The 20,274-nt window shown below is 46.3% G+C and overlaps 1 protein-coding gene and 1 non-coding gene across 2 annotated transcripts; one reads left to right on the top strand and one right to left on the bottom strand.

Moving 5' to 3' along the window:
- Positions 1-479: 479 nt before the first annotated feature.
- On the bottom strand, positions 480-13,325 carry LOC132571045 (zinc finger protein 14-like). Its single transcript, XM_060237677.1, has 6 exons — positions 13,242-13,325; positions 11,084-11,558; positions 10,214-10,310; positions 3,674-3,744; positions 3,344-3,470; positions 480-2,949 (listed from the first exon to the last, which is right to left on the bottom strand). Exons 2-6 carry the CDS (start codon positions 11,552-11,554, stop codon positions 893-895), a joined length of 2,823 nt encoding a protein of 940 aa, XP_060093660.1. The 5' UTR covers positions 11,555-11,558; positions 13,242-13,325; the 3' UTR covers positions 480-892.
- A 5,323-nt stretch (positions 13,326-18,648) lies between these two features.
- On the top strand, positions 18,649-18,715 carry TRNAL-GAG (transfer RNA leucine (anticodon GAG)). The gene has a single exon. It is a non-coding gene; the product is annotated as a tRNA-Leu (tRNA).
- Positions 18,716-20,274: the final 1,559 nt, after the last annotated feature.

Here is a 20,274-nt window from a genome sequence, read left to right as displayed (position 1 = left end):
GCCAGGGGTGGAATTCTAGCAGGAGCTGCTTTGCATATCAGACCACACACCCCTGATGTAGCCAATCCTCCAAGATCTTACAAAAAAGAACCTTATAAACTCTTGGAGGATTGGCTACATCAGGGGGTGTGGCCTAATATGCCAAGGAGCTCCTGCTAGAATTCCACCCCTGCTTCAGGCTGTCTGCTAAGCTAACTCTTTCCGATATCTGCAAAGTTAAATTTTGACTATTATATGCCAAACTTTTCATGGACATCGTCTTTGTGAGACCGCCACTATGCATCATCTCAACAGCTTTGCTCCTCCGTGCACGTTCTTCTGCAGAAGCCAACCTACAAATGGGCAAAGTCAACAACTGCTCATACCTGTGCCTTCTCTGTCATGGCACCCACCTTAAGGAATTGCCTCACCTTAAGGAATCCTCTGGAAGTTTCCCAGTCCAATTTCACACTCACACTTATGCTGCTCTCACATCCGTCTTCTTTTTCCCCACAAAATTTTATTTTATTTATAAACTTACATTCTGTTCATTTAAGAACTAATTGTACAGGTAAAGCAGTAGTATACAATAATAACATAAAACCTTAGTGCAATACAGACTAAGTAAAATAATACCATAAAATAATTTGACATAATGTAATTTTTTGGGGGGAAGTTACGACGCATACAGTGAACTTTTGTCAAGCTAGAATAATTTGTTTATGAATAGCACGCTGGTTAATTGAGAAAGAAAGAACGGGATCAACCTCAATTCTGTCTAAAATGGGATAGCACTTGGCTATGAATTTCTGGGCCGCTTTCAATGGATTGTTGCTGGCTATCTGAGCTGTGATTTTGTCCATTGTAATATAGTCCCATATTTTAATAAGTCAGCCGTGTTGATCCAACTCTTTCAGCATTCATAAGGCTTCTCCCCTGTGAGGGTTCTTAGATGCCGCTGAAGATCGCTACTGTGACTGAATTTCTTCCCACACTCTGAGCGTTCAAAACTTTTCTCCCCTGTGTGGGTTTTTAGATGCTTTTTAAGATGGCTACTCTGACAGAATTTCTTCCCACACTCTGAGCATTCAAAAGGCTTCTCCCCTGTGTGAGTTCTTTGATGCTGCTTAAAATGGCTACTGTGATTGAATCTCTTTCCACACATTGAACATTCAAATGGTTTGTCACCTGTGTGGGTTCTTTGATGCTGCTGAAGAGAGTTACTACGACTGAATTTCTTCCCACACTCTGAGCATTCAAAAGGTTTTTCACCTGTGTGGGTTCTTTGGTGCACAAGGAGCTGTGACCTGTATTTGAAGTACATTCCACACCAAAAGCATTTATGTGCCTTCATTTCGCTGTGCTTTAGAAAATGTGTATCACTTTTCCTTTCATCAGAGACTGCCATTCCACCATCTGAGGAGATAGATGGTTTCTCTCCTGAATGAATAGACTCTGATTTCTCTGAGAAGCTCTTGCCACAGAGTGAAGTGCTATAAGATTTCTTTCCTGTTTGTGTTCTTTGATGTCTAAGTAGTTCTGCTCTGCAAAGGAAGTTCTTTCTACACTCCAGGCATTGATGGGTCCTCTTTCCACTGTGCATTCCTACTTGGATATTATATTGGGTTTGATCTGACAAGTTCATTCCACACTCCAAGCACTTGTATGTTTCCTCTACCATGGGAATTATTTCTTGTATTGTGTGGGTTCTTTGGTGCTGTTGAAGAGTGCTCCCGCCACTGAATCTCTTTCCAAATGCTGAGCGTTCAAAACTTTTCTCCTCTGTGTGGGTTTTTAGATGCTTTTTAAGATGGCTACTCTGACAGAATTTCTTCCCACACTCTGAGCATTCAAAAGGCTTTTCCCCTGTGTGGGTTCTTTGATGACGCTGAAGACCGCTAATACAACTGAATTTTTTCCCACACTCTGAGCATTCAAAAGGTTTCTCCCCTGTGTGGGTTCTTTGATGCTGCTTAAAATGGCTACCCCGATTGAATCTCTTTCCACACACTGAACATTTGAAGGGTTTTTCCCCTGTATGAGTTCTTTGATGCTGCTGAAGATCGCTACTACGATTGAATTTCTTCCCACACTCTGAGCATTCAAAAGGTTTCTTTGCTGTGTGGGTTCTTAGATGCCGCTTACAATCGCTACTACGACTGAATGTCTTTCCACACACTGAACATGCAAAAGGTTTCTCCCCTGTGTGGATTCTTTGATGCAGTTTAAGATTAGCACTCTCACTGAAGCTCTTTCCACACCCTGAGCATTTATAAGGTTTGTCCGTTGTGTTGATTCTTTGATGCTGATGATGCATGCCACCCTGACTCAGTCCCTTTCCACTCTCTGAGTATTGAAAAGATTTCTCCCCTCTGTGGATTCTTTGGTGCACAAGGAACTGTGACCAGTATTTGAAGTACTTTCCACACCAAAAGCATTTATGTGCCTTCATTACGATGTGCTTTAGAAAATGTACATTACCTTTTCCTTCATCAGAGACTGCCCTTCCACCCTCTGAGGAGACAGATGGTTTCTCTTCTGAATGAACAGAGTCTGATATCTCTGAGAAGCTCTTACCACAGAGTGAAGTGCTATAAGATTCCTTTCCTGCATGTGTTTCTTGATGTCCAATTAGTTCTGCTCTGCAAAGAAAGCTCTTCCTACTCTCCAGGCACTGATGCATCCTCTTTCCACTGTGCAGTGCGACATGGATATTATATTGGGTTTCATCTGAGAAGTTCATTCCACACGCCAAGCACTTGTATGTTTCCCCCACCATGCGAATTATTTCTTGTAAATCGCCCCCTTGGTGACCAATGGGTTTATCCCTCCTCTCGAACATATGGCTTCCTTTTTGCCTCTTACATCTGCCTTGATTTCTGAAGTTTCCTCTCACATCTTCATTCTTAACTACATCTAATGATAGATGATGCAGTTCCTCATCTTCCTCATTCCTCTGATCATTCTCTGCTAGAATAAAAAGAGATCCTGTTAGAATCCACACAAGAAGGTCTAATCTGCCATTGCATTGACATCCACACTCTAAATATTTCAGTGGCATCTTCCTGTTGTACACTGAAGTGTACAATAATATACACTAAAAGTACATTAAGGTTGGTTGGACTCAGACCATTTCTATGGCTCCCCACCTACGTGACTTTGAGGTGCAGTAAGGGCTGTTTTCTGAATTAAGCGCTTTTTGCACTCCAAGCAATTATACACTTTCTCTCTGGAGGGAATCTCCAACTGCAAAGTAACATTCATTCTCAGACTGAAGGTCTTTGTTAATGCACACTTCCAGATTCATTTTCCCAGGAGTGGATTCTCCAGTTTACACCTTTTGCCAAATACCCCAGAACCTTACCCAGAGAGGCCACAGTCTCATAGATTTCCAGCATGACTTCCCAGTGGAGAGCTCTTTGGCCTGGATCCAGCAGGGCCCACTCCGCCTCCGTGAAAGACACGGCCACCTCCTCAAAGGAAAAGGGACACTGAAGGAAAAGTGGATTTCCTCATCAGAAGTCATTCCAGGCAGAGAAGGCACACTGGGAGGGGGCTGTCTAAGAGGATACAGGATGGCTTGGCTTGGGTAAAGAGAATGGCATTTAGGACCTCTGTTGCTCAAAGGCTTTATCAAGAAAAGCCCCCTCGAAGAAAAGGGGGACCCAGTCTGTCCCCTGCTCAACTCCCTTACCTGGAGTGGAGGTTCAGCAGCTGTATCCACATCTCTACAACGTCCATGGCTCAACACCATTTCATCACTGCCTGAAAGAGAGAGAAAAAGGAGGAAGGAAGGGTGTCAATTGTGGATTGCCTGACAAAAATATGTAATCTTTCATTGAAATCTGCCTCCGTTCCTGAGGACTGGAAGATAGCAAATTTCACCCCCCATCTTTAAAAAGGGTTCCAGAGGCGATCCAGGAAATTACAGGCCAGTCAGTCTAACTTCAATACCGGGAAAGTTGATAGAAACCATTATCAAGGACAGAATGAGTAGGCACATTGATGAACACGAGTTATTGAGGAAGACTCAGCCTGGGTTCTGTAAGGGAAGATCTTGCCTTACTAACCTGTTACAGTTCTTTGAGTGGGTGAACAAACATGTGGACAAAGGGGACCCAATAGATGTTGTTTACCTTGACTTCCAGAAAGCTTTTGTTAAAGTTCCTCATCAAAGGCTCCTTAGTAAGCTTGAGAGTCATGGAGTAAAAGGACAAGTCCATTTGTGGATCAAAAACTAGCTAATTAATAGGAAGCAGAGAGTGAGTATTAATGGGCAATCTTCGCAGTGGGATGCCGCAGGGCTCAGTACTGAGTCCCATGCTCTTTAACTTGTTCATTAATGATTTGGAGTTGGGAGTAAGCAGTAAAGTGGCTAAGTTTGCAGATGACATTAAATTGTTCAGGGTGGTAAGAACCAGAGAGGATTGTGAGGCACTCCAAAGGGATCTGTTGAGGCTGGGTGAGTGGGCATCAATGTGGCAGATGAGGTTCCGTGTGGCCAAGTGCAAAGTAATGCACATTGGGGCCAAGAATCCCAGCTACAAATACAAGTTGATGGTGTGTGAACTGGCAGAGACTGACCAAGAGAGAGATCTTGGGGTCGTTGTAGATAACTCACTGAAAATGTCAAGACAGTGTGTGATTGCAATAAAAAAGGCCAACGCCATGCTGAGAATTATTAGAAAGGGAACTAATAACAAATCAGCCAGTATCATAATGCCCCTGTATAAATTCATGGTGCGATCTCATTTGGAATACTGTGTACAATTCTGGTCACCACACCTCAAAAAGGATATTATAGCATTGGAAAAAGTGCGGAAAAGGGCAACTAGAATGATTAAAAGTTTGGAACACTTTCCCTATGAAGAAAGGTTAAAACACTTGGAGCTCTTTAGCTTGGAGAAATGTCGACTGCGGGATAACTTGATAGAGGTTTACAAGATTATGCATGGGATGGAGAAAGTGGAGAAAGAAGTCCTTTTCTCCCTTTCTCACAATACAAGAACTCATGGGCATTCAATGGATAAAAGGAAGTACTTCTTCACCCAAAGGGTGATTAACATGTGGAATTCACTGCCACAGGACATGGTGGCAGTGACAAGCATAGCCAGCTTCAAGAAGGGTTTGGATAAAAATATGGAGTAGAGGTCCATCATTGGCTCTTAGCCACAGCATATTATTGGAACTGTCTGGGGCAGTGATGCTCTGTATTCTTGGTGCTTGTGGGGGCAAAGTGGAAAGGCTTCTAGCCCCACTTGTGAACCTTTTTTTTTTGGCCAATGTGTTACACAGAGTGTTGGACTGGATGGGTCATTGGCCTGATCCAACATGGCTTCTCTTATGTTCTTATGTGACACAGAGTGTTGGACTGGATGGGCCATTGGCCTGATCCGACATGGCTTCTCTTATGTTCTTATGTGACACAGAGTGTTGGACTGGATGGGCCATTGGCCTGATCCAACATGGCTTCTCTTATGTTCTTATGTGACACAGAGTGTTGGACTGGATGGGCCATTGTCCTGATCCAACATGGCTTCTCTTATGTTCTTCTGTGACACAGAGTGTTGGACTGGATGGGCCATTGGCCTGATCCAACAGGGCTTCTCTTATGCTCTTCTGTGACACAGTGTTGGACTGGATGGGCCATTGGCCTGATCCAACATGGCTTCTCTTATGTTCTTCTGTGACACAGAGTGTTGGACCGAATGGGCCATTGGTCTGATCCAACAAGGCATCTCTTATGTGACACAGAGTTGGACTAGATGGGCCACTGGCCTGATCCAACAGGGCTTCTCTTATGTTCTTCTGTGACACAGAGTGTTGGACTGGAGGGGCCATTGGCCTGATCCAACAGGGCTTCTCTTATGTTCTTATGTGACACAGAGTTGGACTGGATGGGCCACTGGCCTGATCCAACAGGGCTTCTCTTATGTTCTTCTGTGACACAGAGTGTTGGACTGAATGGGCCATTGGCCTGATCCAACAGGACATCTCTTATGTTCTTCTGTGACACAGAGTGTTGGACTGGAGGGGCCACTGGCCTGATCCAACAGGGCTTCTCTTATGTTCTTATGTGACACAGAGTTGGACTGGATGGGCCACTGGCCTGATCCAACAGGGCTTCTCTTATGTTCTTCTGTGACACAGAGTGTTGGACTGAATGGGCCATTGGCCTGATCCAACAGGGCATCTCTTATGTTCTTATGTGACACAGAGTGTTGGACTGGATGGGCCACTGGCCTGATCCAGCATGGCTTCTCTTATGTTCTTATGTGACACAGAGTGTTGGACTGGATGGGCCATTGGCCTGATCCGACAGAGCTTCTCTTATGTTCTTATGTGACACAGTGTTGGACTGGATGGGCCACTGGCCTGATCCAACAGGGCTTCTCTTATGTTCTTATTGAGACTCCCAAGTTTAGGGATGTCAAACTCATTTGTTATGAGGGCCGGATCTGACATCAATTAGACCTTTCCGGGCCAGGCCATGTGTGTCATAAAATGCAATGCCAGACAGCAGAGACATAAAGGACACAAACACAATTTAAGATTTTTTTTAAAAACAAAAACCCTTAAAATATGCTTCAAAGATTAGCACTCTTGCAATGTTTTGTTCATTTAACAGTCTCTGATAACTGACACCTCTTGCTCTGAATTACTACATCAAACTCTGGAGACAACGTCTGTGCTATAGCAATCTTGAGTACAGGGGTGACTCTAGGGCGAACAGCGCCCTAGGCAGGCCGCCCCCCCCTGGAGCCCCCGTGGTGCTCCCCCCGGCGCGACATTCTGCCTGCCCCCCCTGGCGCTCTGCTCGCCGCCACTAAAAGCAGTGGCGCTTTGCTTGCTCCCTTCCCCTTGCTTGCCGCAGCTAAAAGTAAGCTGTCAGCTTCGCAGACCGCGCCTGCACATTGTTAAGAGATGGGAGGTGCCAGGGGGGCGGCGGGGGGCGGTGACCCAGAGGGGGCTAGTGGTGGTCACGGCAGCAGCGGGGGGTGGGGAGGAGGGAGGCAAGCTAAGTGCTTGTCTGGGGCACCGGAGAGGGGGGTGAGAGCCCAATTTGCCGCTGCCTGCCTCTCGGCGCCCTAGGCAACCACCTAGTTTGCCTAGTGGGCGAGGCGGCCCTGTTTGAGTATGTTGTTCAGGTGTGTGTTTGTAAGTTGCAAACCTACTTTTACAGAAATCTCTTGGTCAGTTTGGTATAGTGGTTAACTGTGTGGACCGTTATCTAGGGCAGGGGTGGCCAACAGTAGCTCTCCAGATGTTTTTTGCCTACAACTCCCATCAGCCCGAGCCAGCATGGCCAATGGCTGGGGCTGATGGGAGTTGTAGGCAAAAAACATCTGGAGAGCTACCGTTGGCCACCCCTGATCTAGGAGAACCGGGTTTTATTCCCCACTCTTCCACTTGCACCTGATGGAATGGCCTTGGGTCAGCCATAGCTCTCGCAGAAGTTGTCCTTGAAAGGGCAGCTGCTGTGAGAGCCCTCTCCACCTCACAGGGTGTCTGTTGTGGGGGAGGGAGGGAAAGGAGATTGTAGGCCGCTCTGAGCCTCTGTCCTTGAAAGGGCAGCTGCTGTGAGAGCCCTCTCAGCTCCACCCACATCACAGGGTGTCTGTTGTGGGGGAGGAAGATAAAGGAGATTGTGAGCCGCTCTGAGGCTCTGAGTGGAGGGCAGAATATAAATCTAGTCTTCTTCTTCAATGTTTTGAGCCTGACCCAGGGGAAAGCATGAAGTGGCTGGGCATTGCAAGCTTTTGTACATAACATATGTACATATGAAGCTGCCTTATACTGAATCAGACATTTGGTCCATCAAAGTCAGTATTGTCTTCTCAGACTCGCTGCGGCTCTCCAGGGTCTCAAGCTGAGGTTTTTCAAACCTATTTGCCTGGACCCTTTTTTTGGAGATGCCAGGGATTGAACCTGGGACCTTCTGCTTCCCAAGCAGATGCTCTACCGCTGAGCCACTGTCGCTCCCAAAGTTGCTTCACGTGTTGGTCAGCCGATGGATAAATTAATAGGCTGTGCTCTGTAGCTCCTGTGCGATTGAGCAAGCCTGGCAAAGCAAGCTGTGATGCAGAAGGAAGCAAGAGAGAGAAGGAAGGAGATGACAGTGAGATGCTCACGGGCCTGATAAGCGCCCTCTGGGGGCCTGATCCTGCCCTCGGGCTGCATGGTTGACACCCCTGCCCTAGTTCATTTGCTTGTTCAAATCTTCCACCCTCTTCACACACACCCCTTCTCAGAGTTGTCCGACTCTGCAGTATCGACACTCAGAAAAAATTGTCATGAATTCCACTAAATGGTGGGTATGCAGAAGAGAAGCACCAGGTGCTGATTAACATTTCCGGCATGAGGTGAGGGGAATAGATTCTGGCAACATGTTTCAGGCTGCGGTAAGGCCTTATATGTGCCCCGTGAACTCTGGAGCGCAAATATACGACACTATGTCTAGTTCAGTATCCTTTTTGTGACTGTGGCACACCAGGTGTCTCTGGGACACCAGGCATCTCTGGGTTAACTGCATGGACTCGTATCTGGGAGAAGAAGATATTGTATTTATACCCCACCCTTTACTCTGAATCTCAGAGGGGTCACAATATCCTTTACCTCCCCCTTCCCCCAACAAACACCCTGTGAGAAAGGTGGGGCTAAGAAATCTCTTACAGCAGTTGTCTTTTCAAGGACAACTCCTACAAAAGCTATGGCTGACCTAAGGCCATTCCAGCAGGTGCAAGTGGAGGAGTGGGGAATCAAACCGGCCTCTCCCAGAAAAGAGTCCGCTCACTTAACCACTACACCAAACGGGCTCTCCAGGTTTGATTCCCCATTCCTCCACGTGCAGCGGCTGGAATGGCCTTGGGTCTGGGATGTCTTTAAGCAGGGGCACAGAAATCAAATTTTTGTCCTCTGCCAGGGTCACTTTGCAGAAAAAGAGGTGCTGGAGCTCATTAGCACAATTCGTTAGCATATGCCCCACACCCCTGACAAGGTGTCCTCAATTCTATCAGCTCAGCCTCTACCTTAATATGCTTCTTGCATTATAATTGTCGTCCTAAAACCTTACTCCCATCATACTTTTAAAATCACTTTCTCCTAAAATCACCTTACTCCCATCATACTTTTAAAATCACTTTCTCCTAGCGGCACGAGGAAGATTTTCATCTGCCTGCTTTATGTTTTGGTTATTTCCCCATTTTTCGTAAGGGGAAAAATGTCAGAAAGGTTGTCAAATCTTAGCGTTTTAGCAACATTCCCACAGGGGGTTTGAAATGGAGCCCAGAAAGAATTGTTTTTCGGGGCGGGGGGGGGGTGTAGATTTTTAAGAAAGAAAGAGCACGATAAAATGTAGAGGTTTCAGAAATCTGCTCCTGTGAGCTCCTGCCCAAAATGAGGCCTGGTACTCTGGCAGAAGGTTCTAGGAGGTCGTTCTGCTACAAAACATGGTGAGTATTTGGATGTGTATGTAAAGTGGCATCAATTCTCCTCCCCCCCCCCCCCCAGATGTTCATGGGCACCTCTTCTGCATAGCCCACAATTTAGCAGAGTTCATTACCATTTTTTTTCTGAGTTTATATAGGTCACGAGTCACAACCAGCTTAACAAAGAACGGCTTGGGCTTGTCAGATTCTTTAACTGTGGGTCAGAATGACCACTTTTGCAACTGTGGAAGGCTTTAGCATACCGTAGAAATTATTGATCCCAGCCCATGAAACAGACCTTATTTCCGGTGGAAATACAGCGTGGTCTGCCGTTGCCTTCCTCAGTCATCTGCGCTTGACACCCAGCAAGCTGGGAACTCATTCTACAGACCTTGGAAGGATGGAAGGCTGAGTCAACATTTAGCCAGCTACCTGAACCCAGCTTCTGCCAGGAACAAACTCAGGTCGTGAGCAGAGCTTGGACTGCAGTACTGCAGCTTCCCACTCTGTACCATGGGGCTTTTTACATGGGGTATTATAGCTGCACCTAAATCCGTCTTCTTTTCTTTTTTCGAGCCACCTTGAGCCCTTCTGATGGAAGGAAAGTGAGAACTCATATAAAAATGAATGGAACTGCCTTCCACGAATCTGTCTACTCCCCCTTCAAGTGAGGGGCCATCACTACATTCTGTGGCTCTCAGAAGTCCACTCTGTGAGTCAGCAGAATTACTTCCTTTTCTCCTGTCCCAAACCTTCTACCCAACAACTAGGTGCCCCAATCCCATCTGGGCAGGAAGCACCCTTACCACATGGCAGGGCATCCTGGACCCTCTGAATTTCCTCTGACGGAGCTCCTTTCACCTCAGAGAACTTTTCTTCCCTCTTCACAGGTGGTCCCCACATCTGAAACAAAAGCAATGGGCTCAGGTAAGAGAAGGAATGGAACAGCCTGAGGGGATGAATCCTGCCCCATTCCCAGACTCCTCATCCCTACAGAGACAACTAGTTTGGTATAGTGGTTAAGTGCACGGACTCTTATCTGGGAGAAGAAGAAGATATTGTATTTATACCCCGCCCTATACTCTGAATCTCAGAGGGGCCACAATATCCTTTACCTCCCCCCTCCCCCAACAGACACCTTGTGAGGTAGATGGGGCTAAGAAAGCTCTTACAGCAGCTGTCCTTTTCAAGGACAACTCCTCCGAAAGCTATGGCTGACCCAAGGCCATTCCAGCAGGTGCAAGTGGAGGAGTGGGGAATCAAACCTGCCTCTCCCAGAAAAGAGTCCACTCACTTAACCATTACACCTAACGGGCTCTCCAGGTTTGATTCCTCACTCCTCCACGTGCAGCGGCTGAAATGGCCTTGGGTCAGCCATATCTCTCCCAGAGCTTGTCCTTGAAAAGGCAGCTTCTGGGAGAGCTCTCTCAGCCCCACCCACCTCGCAGGGTGTCTACTGTGGGGGAGGAAGGTAAAGGAGATTGTGAGCTGCTCTGAGATTCAGAGTGTAGGGCAGGATATAAATCCAATATCTTCTTCTTCTACATTGACCAGCAGAGCAAACACGGGGCAAGAATCAGGGTTGGGTTTCCCTGATTTTCTAGAGGTAGAAATATCTGGCAGCGAAGCCTTAGGATGGGTTTGTTGTTTGAACTGTGCAAAGGAATCCCCCTCACCTGTTCTGCCTGCCTCTTCTCCTCTGCCTGACTCAGGAGGAAACCTTCGGCCAGGGCCACCGCCTGGGAACTGGTCTCCGGCCCACATCCTCTGACCCAGCACTGCATTTCCTGGGGCAGGATGGTCAGGAACTGCTCCAGGATCACCAGGTCCAGGATCTGCTTCTTGGTGTGCCTCTCTGGCTTCAGCCACTGGTTGCAAAGTCCATGGAGCTGGCTGCAAACCTCTCGGGGCCCATTGGCTTCATGGTAGCAGAACAGCCTGAAGCGTCGGCAATCTACACCTGATGCCATGATGTCCTTCGCCAGGACCTCCAGCACGACCGTTTCCCAGAATTCACTCCCAGCTTCAAGGAGAAGGGGACCCTTGCTTGCCCTTTGGTCCATTCCAGAGGCTTCTGGGTCCTCCTCTTCCATCTCCTTTCCCTTTCTCTCAGGTTGCCTCCAATTTGGGGAAGACAGCTTTCCCATGTCGCTATGGAAAGGGAGAGGAAAAGTGATCAAAAAGGGAGAAAGAAACCAAAGGAGAATGGAGCGACACCACAAGTGGCACTTCAAGAACAGAATGGAGAGGGAAATTGCTGAATGACAAATTATTATGAAACTTGGAACAAACACCCCCCTGGGACTGAATAGAGACATCGGCTTTTTATTACATATACTAAACCCACTTTCACCAAGTATAGCTATATATCCACAGTATTCCAATATATATCCACAGTATTCCAATGTATTTCTCTTTTAGAATAGTGTATCAAAATAATGTTTTTTGTATTGACCAACTCAAATAGGGATACTGGCTATCTGGTTACATATACCAACCCATCCTCCACTATATTTTAATGTATTCTTTTTTCTAATGGCAAGCTAGAATTATGTTTATATATGTGTTACATGTTTAAATCAGAGCCAGTTTGGTGTAGTGGTTAAGTGTGTGGTCTCTTATCTGGGAGAACCGGGTTTGATTCCCCACTCCTCCACTTGCAGCTGCTGGAATGGCCTCGGGTCAGCCATAGCTCTGGCAGAGGTTGTCCTTGAAAGGGCAGCTGCTGGGAGAGTCCTCTCAGCCCCACCCACCTCACAGGGTGTCTGTTGTGGGGGGAGAAGATATAGGAGATTGTAAGCCGCTCTGAGTCTCTGATCCAGAGAGAAGGGCGGGGTATAAATCTGCAATTCTTCTTCTTCAAACCTGAGAAACCTAAGCCCTCATTTTAACCCAGAGCTAACATTACAACAGACTCTCCTTTGTTGCACTTCACACTCAGGATACTTAATGGGTTTAGTACATGGACGTTAATCTGCTTTATATTACTCTTAATTGTTGTTTCATCCCTGTTAACACTAACCCACAAACACCAGACCCCAACCTGTGACTCTTTTTAATCTGCTAAAAACATTTCCGTGACTCTGCGTGCTAACTCACCGCAACCTTTCTCTATATTTAGGACTGCTTGCCATTCCATACTATTGTCTGCTGAAGGGTGCTTAGAGAGCACACAAAAGCTTACCTTCTGAATAAAACTTCGTTGCTCTTAAAAGGTGCCACTTGTCTCTTGCTTTGTTCTACAGCTTTGGACCAACACACCTGTCCACCTGGATCTATCCTTTTTTATGTTTGCAGGTCAGGATTAATGGTACAATAGGTACCAAGTTTTTAAAGATATGCCTGTTTTTTGGGGGGGGGGGGACTCTCTCTATTTGTCTCTTTAAACACCTGTTTCAGATGGTAAGATCTTGGCCTCCGAGTGTCCCAGGATGTCCACTGGAGCCCGGGACAAAAATAGCTGGCTTGGGCTTCCCCACTGCAGCTGTCTCCTCCATAGGCTGGACCCGCGTTTGGGGAAAGTTTTGTCTGAGTAGCCAGCAGAGGGGGCGGCAGCCTGGATCAGGTGGGGAGGGGGAAGAGACACTGGCTCAAACGCACGGCAGGAGCCTGACTTCTTTCTTCTATGACCGGGTGGGAATTTAATTTGCACTTATTTTTTTATTCACGCACAAAATGCAGAGGCCCCCGCAAGGAGTCACCAAAGTGGCGAACAGATTAAAACAAGCACAGGGAAATTGCAGTTCAGGACGCCACCGGTCCCTCGCCAGGCACACTAGATCAGCATTCCTCCCTTGCAAGAATGGAAAGTTTATCTCCTTGCTTAGGACTTACTTATGAGTAAACCTTCCTAGGATCCGGCTGCAAGGATTCCCCCTGGAGATGCTGATCTGAAGCCCTCCCCCTTCGCTTTCGCCATTCAGCAGCAACTCTCCCCCCCCCCCGCTCCCCTTTCCTCTTCTCCACCTCCCCTCCTCCTCCCTGGGTCTCTCTAGCAAACAGCCATGCTCGCTTTAACCCTTTCAGTGCTGCAGACCCAGGGGAAAGGCTTCTTCTCCTTTCCAGACCTTGACGCTCTGGATCAAGGGTGGCCAAACTTGCTTATCATAAGAGCCATATAGAATAAACATCAGATGTTTGAGAACCGCAAGATGAGGAAGGAAGGAAGGAAGGAAGGAAGGAAGGAAGGAAGGAAGGAAGGAAGGAAGGAAGGAAGGAAGGAAGGAAGGAAGGAAGGAAGGAAGGAAGGAAATAGATGGGGAGGTGAAAAGAGAGCAACTTTAAATGCATTCTCCAAGCTGCCAGCTGGCTTGTTTTGGAGACGTGATTTTTACAGAAAAAAAAAAAAATTCTCCAAGCTGGCTGATGGGGTGGTGAAGGCTTCGAGAGCCACACAATATGTGTGAAAGAGCCACATGTGGCTCCCGAGCCGCAGTTCAGCCACCCACCCCAGGTCTGGATCAAGGGATCCCATATTTGCTTAGTGTAAGAGGCACATAGAATAAATGTCGAATGAGAGCCACAGAACATCAATATCAGGAAGGAAGGAAGGAAGGAAGGAAGGAAGGAAGGAAGGAAGGAAGGAAGGAAGGAAGGAAGGAAGGAAGGAAGGAAGGAAGGAAGGAAGGAAGGAAGGAAGGAAGGAAAATAATGGGTGAGGGAGGTGGAAAGAAAGCAACTTTAATTTCTGGCTTGGAGAAGTGATTTAAAGAGAAAAACGCCTTCTCCAGGCTGGCCGACAGAGAGGTGGGGGCTCTAAGAGCCACACAATTCCATACAAAAGAGGTACACTGGTACCACTGGGCAAGATTTCCAGCCAACTGTATGGCTTTTCTTGCAGGAAAATATTTGCGCAAGTAATCCAAATACAATTTAAAAATGTGCTTCTATGTAGTTCTTACTCAGTTCCACGCTTTTAGAGCTTTTTTCCAAGCTATTTCTGGTTCAAAAAGCTGCTTTTTGTTCTTCATAGTGGTTTTTTTTTTTGGGGGGGGGGAATGGTAAAGGTATATAAGGTGATCTTGTCGCCTCACACGCAATATTTTCCCTCCATTTTTCTTTCTGTCTGATTGATCAGTCCCTTTATCTATTTCTTTTTATTTGAAGATTTATGAGTGTTCCACCCTGGCATGTTTTATTTTGATATGGGCTCAGCCCAGGGACTTGAGGGAAGAGACAAAATCACTTGCTTAATTTACACTTCTAAAAATGACACATGAGAGGATTTTTTAAAGTTCAAAAATAAAATATTTTATTCAGTGACAGTGTAGATGTAGAGGGGGGAAAGCTCAGGTGGAATCAGGGGTCAAATGTCTGAGGTGAATCGACTATAACTCTGGGGTAACTTGGGAATTTCCAGTTAATGTGTTTTCAGCAAGCTACACTTTTCACGAGGTCTTAGATTCTCTGAGAAGAGAGGCTGTATTTTCAGTGTCTACTAAACACTCCAGTGTAAGTTTTTGAGTTTAACTGACTCTTGAAGTTTCAGAAAGCAGGGATACACTACTAAGTACCCCAAATCCTTCCCCCCCCCCCAGAGTTCTCCCCACTCTTTAGAGCTGTTTCCATGTTTAACTGGGCAGGGGATTAATTCTCTAAACTGGAAGCTCTGTCCCTTTTTCTGGCCCAAATGAGGGTCTTCAGCGATCCTCCCACTCCTCCTCATCACCTTCCCAGTCCTCATTTAGTCTTAAGCCAGGGATGGCCAAACTGTGGCTCTTTTACATGTATTATGTGGCTCTCAAAGCCCACACTACCCTATTAGCTGCTTGGAGAAGTCATTGTCTCTTTACATCACTTCTCCAAGCCAAGCCAACCAGCAGTCTGGAGAATGTATTTACAGTTAAGGCTGCTTTCTTTCTACCTCTCCCTTCCTCCCCATCTGTCTATCTGTCTTCCTTCCTTCCTTCCTTCCTTCCTTCCTTCCTTCCTTCCTTCCTTCCTTCCTTCCTTCCTTCCTTCCTTCCTTCCTTCCTTCCTTCCTTCCTTCCTTCCTTCCTTCCTTCCTTCCTTCCTTCCTTCCTTCTCTCAAGCATCTGATGTTTTGAAAGTTTTCAAAGCACAGTCCTTGAATAAAACTTTGTTGGTCTTACTGGTGCCAACAGACTCGAAATTAGTCCCTCACAGTGTAAAATTAAAGAAAGTTATCTGGAAATATATCTCCTGCCAGTAGATGGCACTACTGGATTGCTTTTTAAAAAACTGGGCCCATAAATGGCGAATTTCCGCAGGGTGAGCACATATACCTTCCCATTCGATTCCGTATTTTTGATTTTCGATTCGATTCTGTATTTTTGAAGAGAAGAAAGTCTTTGCCCTCAGCTAGGGTTGCCAAGAAATATCTGGGAACTTTGGGGGTGGAGCCAGGAGACTTTGGGGGTAGAGCTGGGGGACTTTGGGGGTGGAGCCAGCAGCAAGGTTTGTGACAAACATAATTGAAGTCCAAAGGGAGTTCTGGCCATCACATTTAAAGGGACAGCACACCTTTTTAAATGCCTTCTGTCCATTTTAAATAATGAAGGATATGGGCACTTTATTCTGAAGCTCATAGAATTGGACTCCCTGGTCCAATCTTTTTGAAACTTGGAGGGTATTTTGGAGAGAGGCACTGGATGCTATGCTGAAAATTTGGGGTCTCTACCTCAAAACATAACCCATGGATCAATTCTCCATTATACCTCTGGGAATCGGTCTCCATAGGGAATAATAGAGTGCCCAGCGGACGTTTCCCTCCCCTCCCCCTGCTTTCTGATGACCTTGAAGCGGGGGGAAAGCCTCCAAACCGGGGGATCCCCTGCTCCCACCTGGGGATTGGCAACCCTGCCCTCAGGTGCAATTGTTGTGGCCCTCTTTCTTATCTCTTTTCCTGTTCTGCTGAATCTCTCTCAGTATCACCTACACCTGCTGGAATAGAGGAAGAGGTGGCCCTGCAGGCATATGGGTCCCAGCCCTTGAAAGGTTTTGTATGTGAAAGCAACAGGTCTCATTTTGGGCAGGGGCTCACAGGAGTGGAGCTGCAGAACCTCTAAGTTTTATTCTGCTCTTTTTATTCTGCTCTTTCCACCCACCTACCCCCCCAAAAATACTTGCTTCTGGGCTCTGTTGTTAAAAAAAAAAAAAAAAAAACCCTGAGAATTTTGCTGATCTCTCAGATTTGACAAACTTTCTAATATTTCCCCCCACAAAAAATGGGAAAAAATAACCAAAACATATAAAGCAGACAGACAGAAATCTTCCTCATGCCGCTGTGGCCACCTAGGAGAAAGTCATTTAAAAAGTATGATAAGAATAAGTTTTTATTATGACAATTTTAATTCCAAGAAGCCTTTTAAGGTAGATCATAGAATCATAGAGTTAGAAGGGACCTCTAGAGTCATCTAGTCCAACCCCTGCACAATGCAGGAAACTCACAAACACCTCCCCTTAAATTTACAGGATCTTCATTGCTGTCAGATGGCCATCTAGCCTCTGCTTAAAAAGGAAGGAGAGCCCACCACCTCCCGAGGAAGCCTGTTCCACTGAGGAACCGCTCCAACAGTCAGGAAGTTCTTCCTGATGTTGAGCTGGAAACTCTTTTGATTTAATTTCAACCCATTGGTTCTGGTCCTACCTTTCGGGGCCACAGAACACAATTCCACACCATCCTCTAAGTGACAGCCCTTCAAGGACTTGAAGATGGTGATCATATTACCTATCAGCCGCCTCCTCTCCAGGCTAAACAGCCCCAGCTCCTTCAGCCTTTCCTCATAGGACTTGGTCTCCAGACCCCTCACCAACTTCGTCACCCTCCTCTGGACCCGTTCCAGCTTGTCTATATCCTTCTTAAAATGTGGTGCCCAAAACTGAACACAAGACTCCTGGTGAGGTCTCCCCAGAGCAGAGTAAAGCGATACCATCACATCACATGATCTGGACACTAAACTTCTGTTGATCTGTATATCAGCTGAGCTGATATAATTTTGTAAACCTTCTGGTGATGTCAGGGTGTGTGTGGCATATGCTAGTCAGTTGTGCTAATGAGCTTTGGCACCTCTTTTTTCTATGAAATGCCCCCTGGACAGTGAGTACCTTATAACTTGAGCCCAGAAACTACTAGGGAACCAAAACAGTAACTGTAGCTTGGGAGTAATATGCATGTTCCTACTAGCTCCCAGTAATAGCCAAGGTGTGCCACCCTGCACGAACTCAAGACTCCAAACAGATTTTAAGGGGAGACCTACGCAGAGTGCACGGCAGTAGTCTAGCCTCACAGTGACCATGGCATGAGTCCGAGCAGCCAGAGAGTCTTAAGGAAAATGTAATGATCAACATGACACATTAAGTGATGCAAAAATAGTTTCAAGCCGTGTTCCCTCTAAGCTGAGTTAGTGTGTTTGTGCCTTAGCACACACATATCAAGGAGAAACTTGGATCATGCTTACCAGGGTACTGCTCAAGGCAGGCAGACACAACTACCGTTAAGTTATAAAAAAAAGAAAGAAAGGTCAAGGTAGTCCTCTGTCATTTCCGACTCTGGGGTGATGTCGCATCACAACATTTTCACGGCAGACTTTTTACGGGGTGGTTTCCCATTGCCTTCCCCAGTCATTTACACTCCCCGCCCTGCCCCCAGCAAGCTGGGTACTCGTTTGACCGACCTCGGAAGGATGGAAGGATGGGTCAACCTTGGGCTGGATACCTGAACCCAGCTTTTGCCTTTTGGAAACTGAATATGTCTTAGTTTGATGTCATTGTTGTGAGTTTATAGAATGGCTCTTGGATGAAGCTTGTTTGCGAAACGTGGTATATCAAGTCGACAAACACATCAAGGAAGGAACTTTGTACCTTCGGAGCTTGTATTTTGGGAGACTGGATCCACCACATCTTGTGAAATTGACTGTGATTGAATATCCAAGGGAAGCCTTTTGAATGGACCTTTTGCATTCTCCACGGAATCTTCTTGAAAATTATTGTGGAATCCATCCCCTCATGAAATATACTTCCTTTCCCATGAGAATGGGAAAAAATCTGGAAACAGCAGAGCTGGATTTTTTGTCCCAGCTGTTGGCTGTGAAATCTAAGGAAGAAGCAAGAAAATATTAGATGAAATTTTATGCCTGGCTAGACACTCAAGACTCTGAAGATTCTTCAGTGTGAACTTATATCTCCTTTTTTCCTGTACTCTGTATTACAAGATTGCCTTTATTGGAATTGCCAAATTCAATAGATATTTTAACAAAAAAAGATTTATAAGGGTAAGGACGGTGGCTCAGTGGTAGAGCATCTGCTTGAGAAGCAGAAGGTCCCAGGTTCAATCCCTGGCATCTCCAAAAAAGGGTCCAGGCAAATAGGTGTGAAAAACCTCAGCTGGAGACCCTGGAGAACCGCTGCCAGTCTGAGTAGACAATACTGACTTTGATGGACCAAAGGTCTGATTCAGTATAAGGCAGCTTCATATGTTCATATGTTCATAACATAAAATACCAAAATGTCGATGATGCATAGTTTAGAGACAATTTATGTATTTTAAGAAAGTATTGCAGATGTAGACTTGTATTCTTTGAAAGTATGCAGAATAAGACTAATATGTACTCTTATTTCCTATCCCTTCCTACTCCCTATCCCCAATTTCTTGAAATCAATAAAACTTTTAAATTCAAGAAATACATTTCCTGTGTTTTTGGGGTATCTTTAGAAATTATTTGGACACTTTATTCTATTATTGTTGATTCATTTTGTGTTTGCACAGTGGTTTTGTTTTGTTCTCCAAGCCACCAGCTGGCTGGGGGGGGGGGGGTTCGAGAGTCACACGATATGTGTGAAAGAGCCACATGTGGCTCCGAAGCCACCGTTTGGCCACCCCTGGCATGTTCTAACACGGCTTCTCTTATGTTCTTACAAGTCCCTTAATTCCCATTTGTGATCACAAAGCCGCTTACCTGGGAGCGAGCAAGCCTCATTGAAGAGGCCCAAGAAGGATTTTGATCAGACCTGCTTCGGATTGCTGGGCGTGAGCTCTCTTCGGTTTAGGGTTGCCAAGTCCAATTCAAGAAATACCTGGGGAGTTGGGGGACAGAGCCAGGAGACTTTGAGGGTGGAGCCAGGAGCAAGGGTGTGACAAGCATAATTGAACTCCAAAGGGAGTTCTGGCCATCACATTTAAAGGGACCGCACACCTTCTAAATGCCTTCCCTCCCTTGGAAACAATGAAGGATAGGGGCACCTTCTTTGGGGGCGCATAGAATTGGATCCCCTGGTCCAATCTTTTTGAAACTTGGAGGGTGTTTTGAGGAGAGGCATTGGATGCCATGCTGAATATTTGGTCTCTCTGCCTCAAAAAACAGGGCCCCCCAGAGCCCCAGATACCCACAGATCAATTCTCCATTATACCCTATGGGAATCGGTCTCCAAAGGGAATAATGGAGTGCCCAGCAGACATTTTCCTCCCCCCCTTGCTTTCTTATGACCCTGAAGTGAAGAAGAGGGGCTCCAAACCGGGAGATCCCCTGCCCCCATCTGGAGATTGTGCAATCCACAAAGAGAATCAGGGAAGAATTGTAGGCAGAGAAGAAGAAGAAGAAGAAGAAGAAGATATTGGATTTATATCCCGCCCTCCACTCCGAAGAGTCTCAGAGCGGCTCACAATCTCCTTTACCTTCCTCCCCCACAACAGACACCCTGTGAGGTGGGTGGGGCTGGAGAGGGCTCTCACAGCAGCTGCCCTTTCAAGGACAACCTCTGCCAGGGCTATGGCTGACCCAAGGCCATGCTAGCAGGTGCAAGTGGAGGAGTGTGGAATCAAACCCGGTTCTCCCAGATAAGAGTCTGCACACTTAACCACTACACCAAACTGGCAAACCCAAAGCACAAGGCTTACCGTGAAAACCAG

This window comes from Heteronotia binoei, chromosome 5 (genome assembly GCF_032191835.1).
Source record: "Heteronotia binoei isolate CCM8104 ecotype False Entrance Well chromosome 5, APGP_CSIRO_Hbin_v1, whole genome shotgun sequence".
NCBI lineage: Eukaryota > Metazoa > Chordata > Lepidosauria > Squamata > Gekkonidae > Heteronotia > Heteronotia binoei.
The sequence above is the reverse complement of the archived record's forward strand: the minus strand, read 5'-3'. Positions and strand labels throughout refer to the sequence as shown.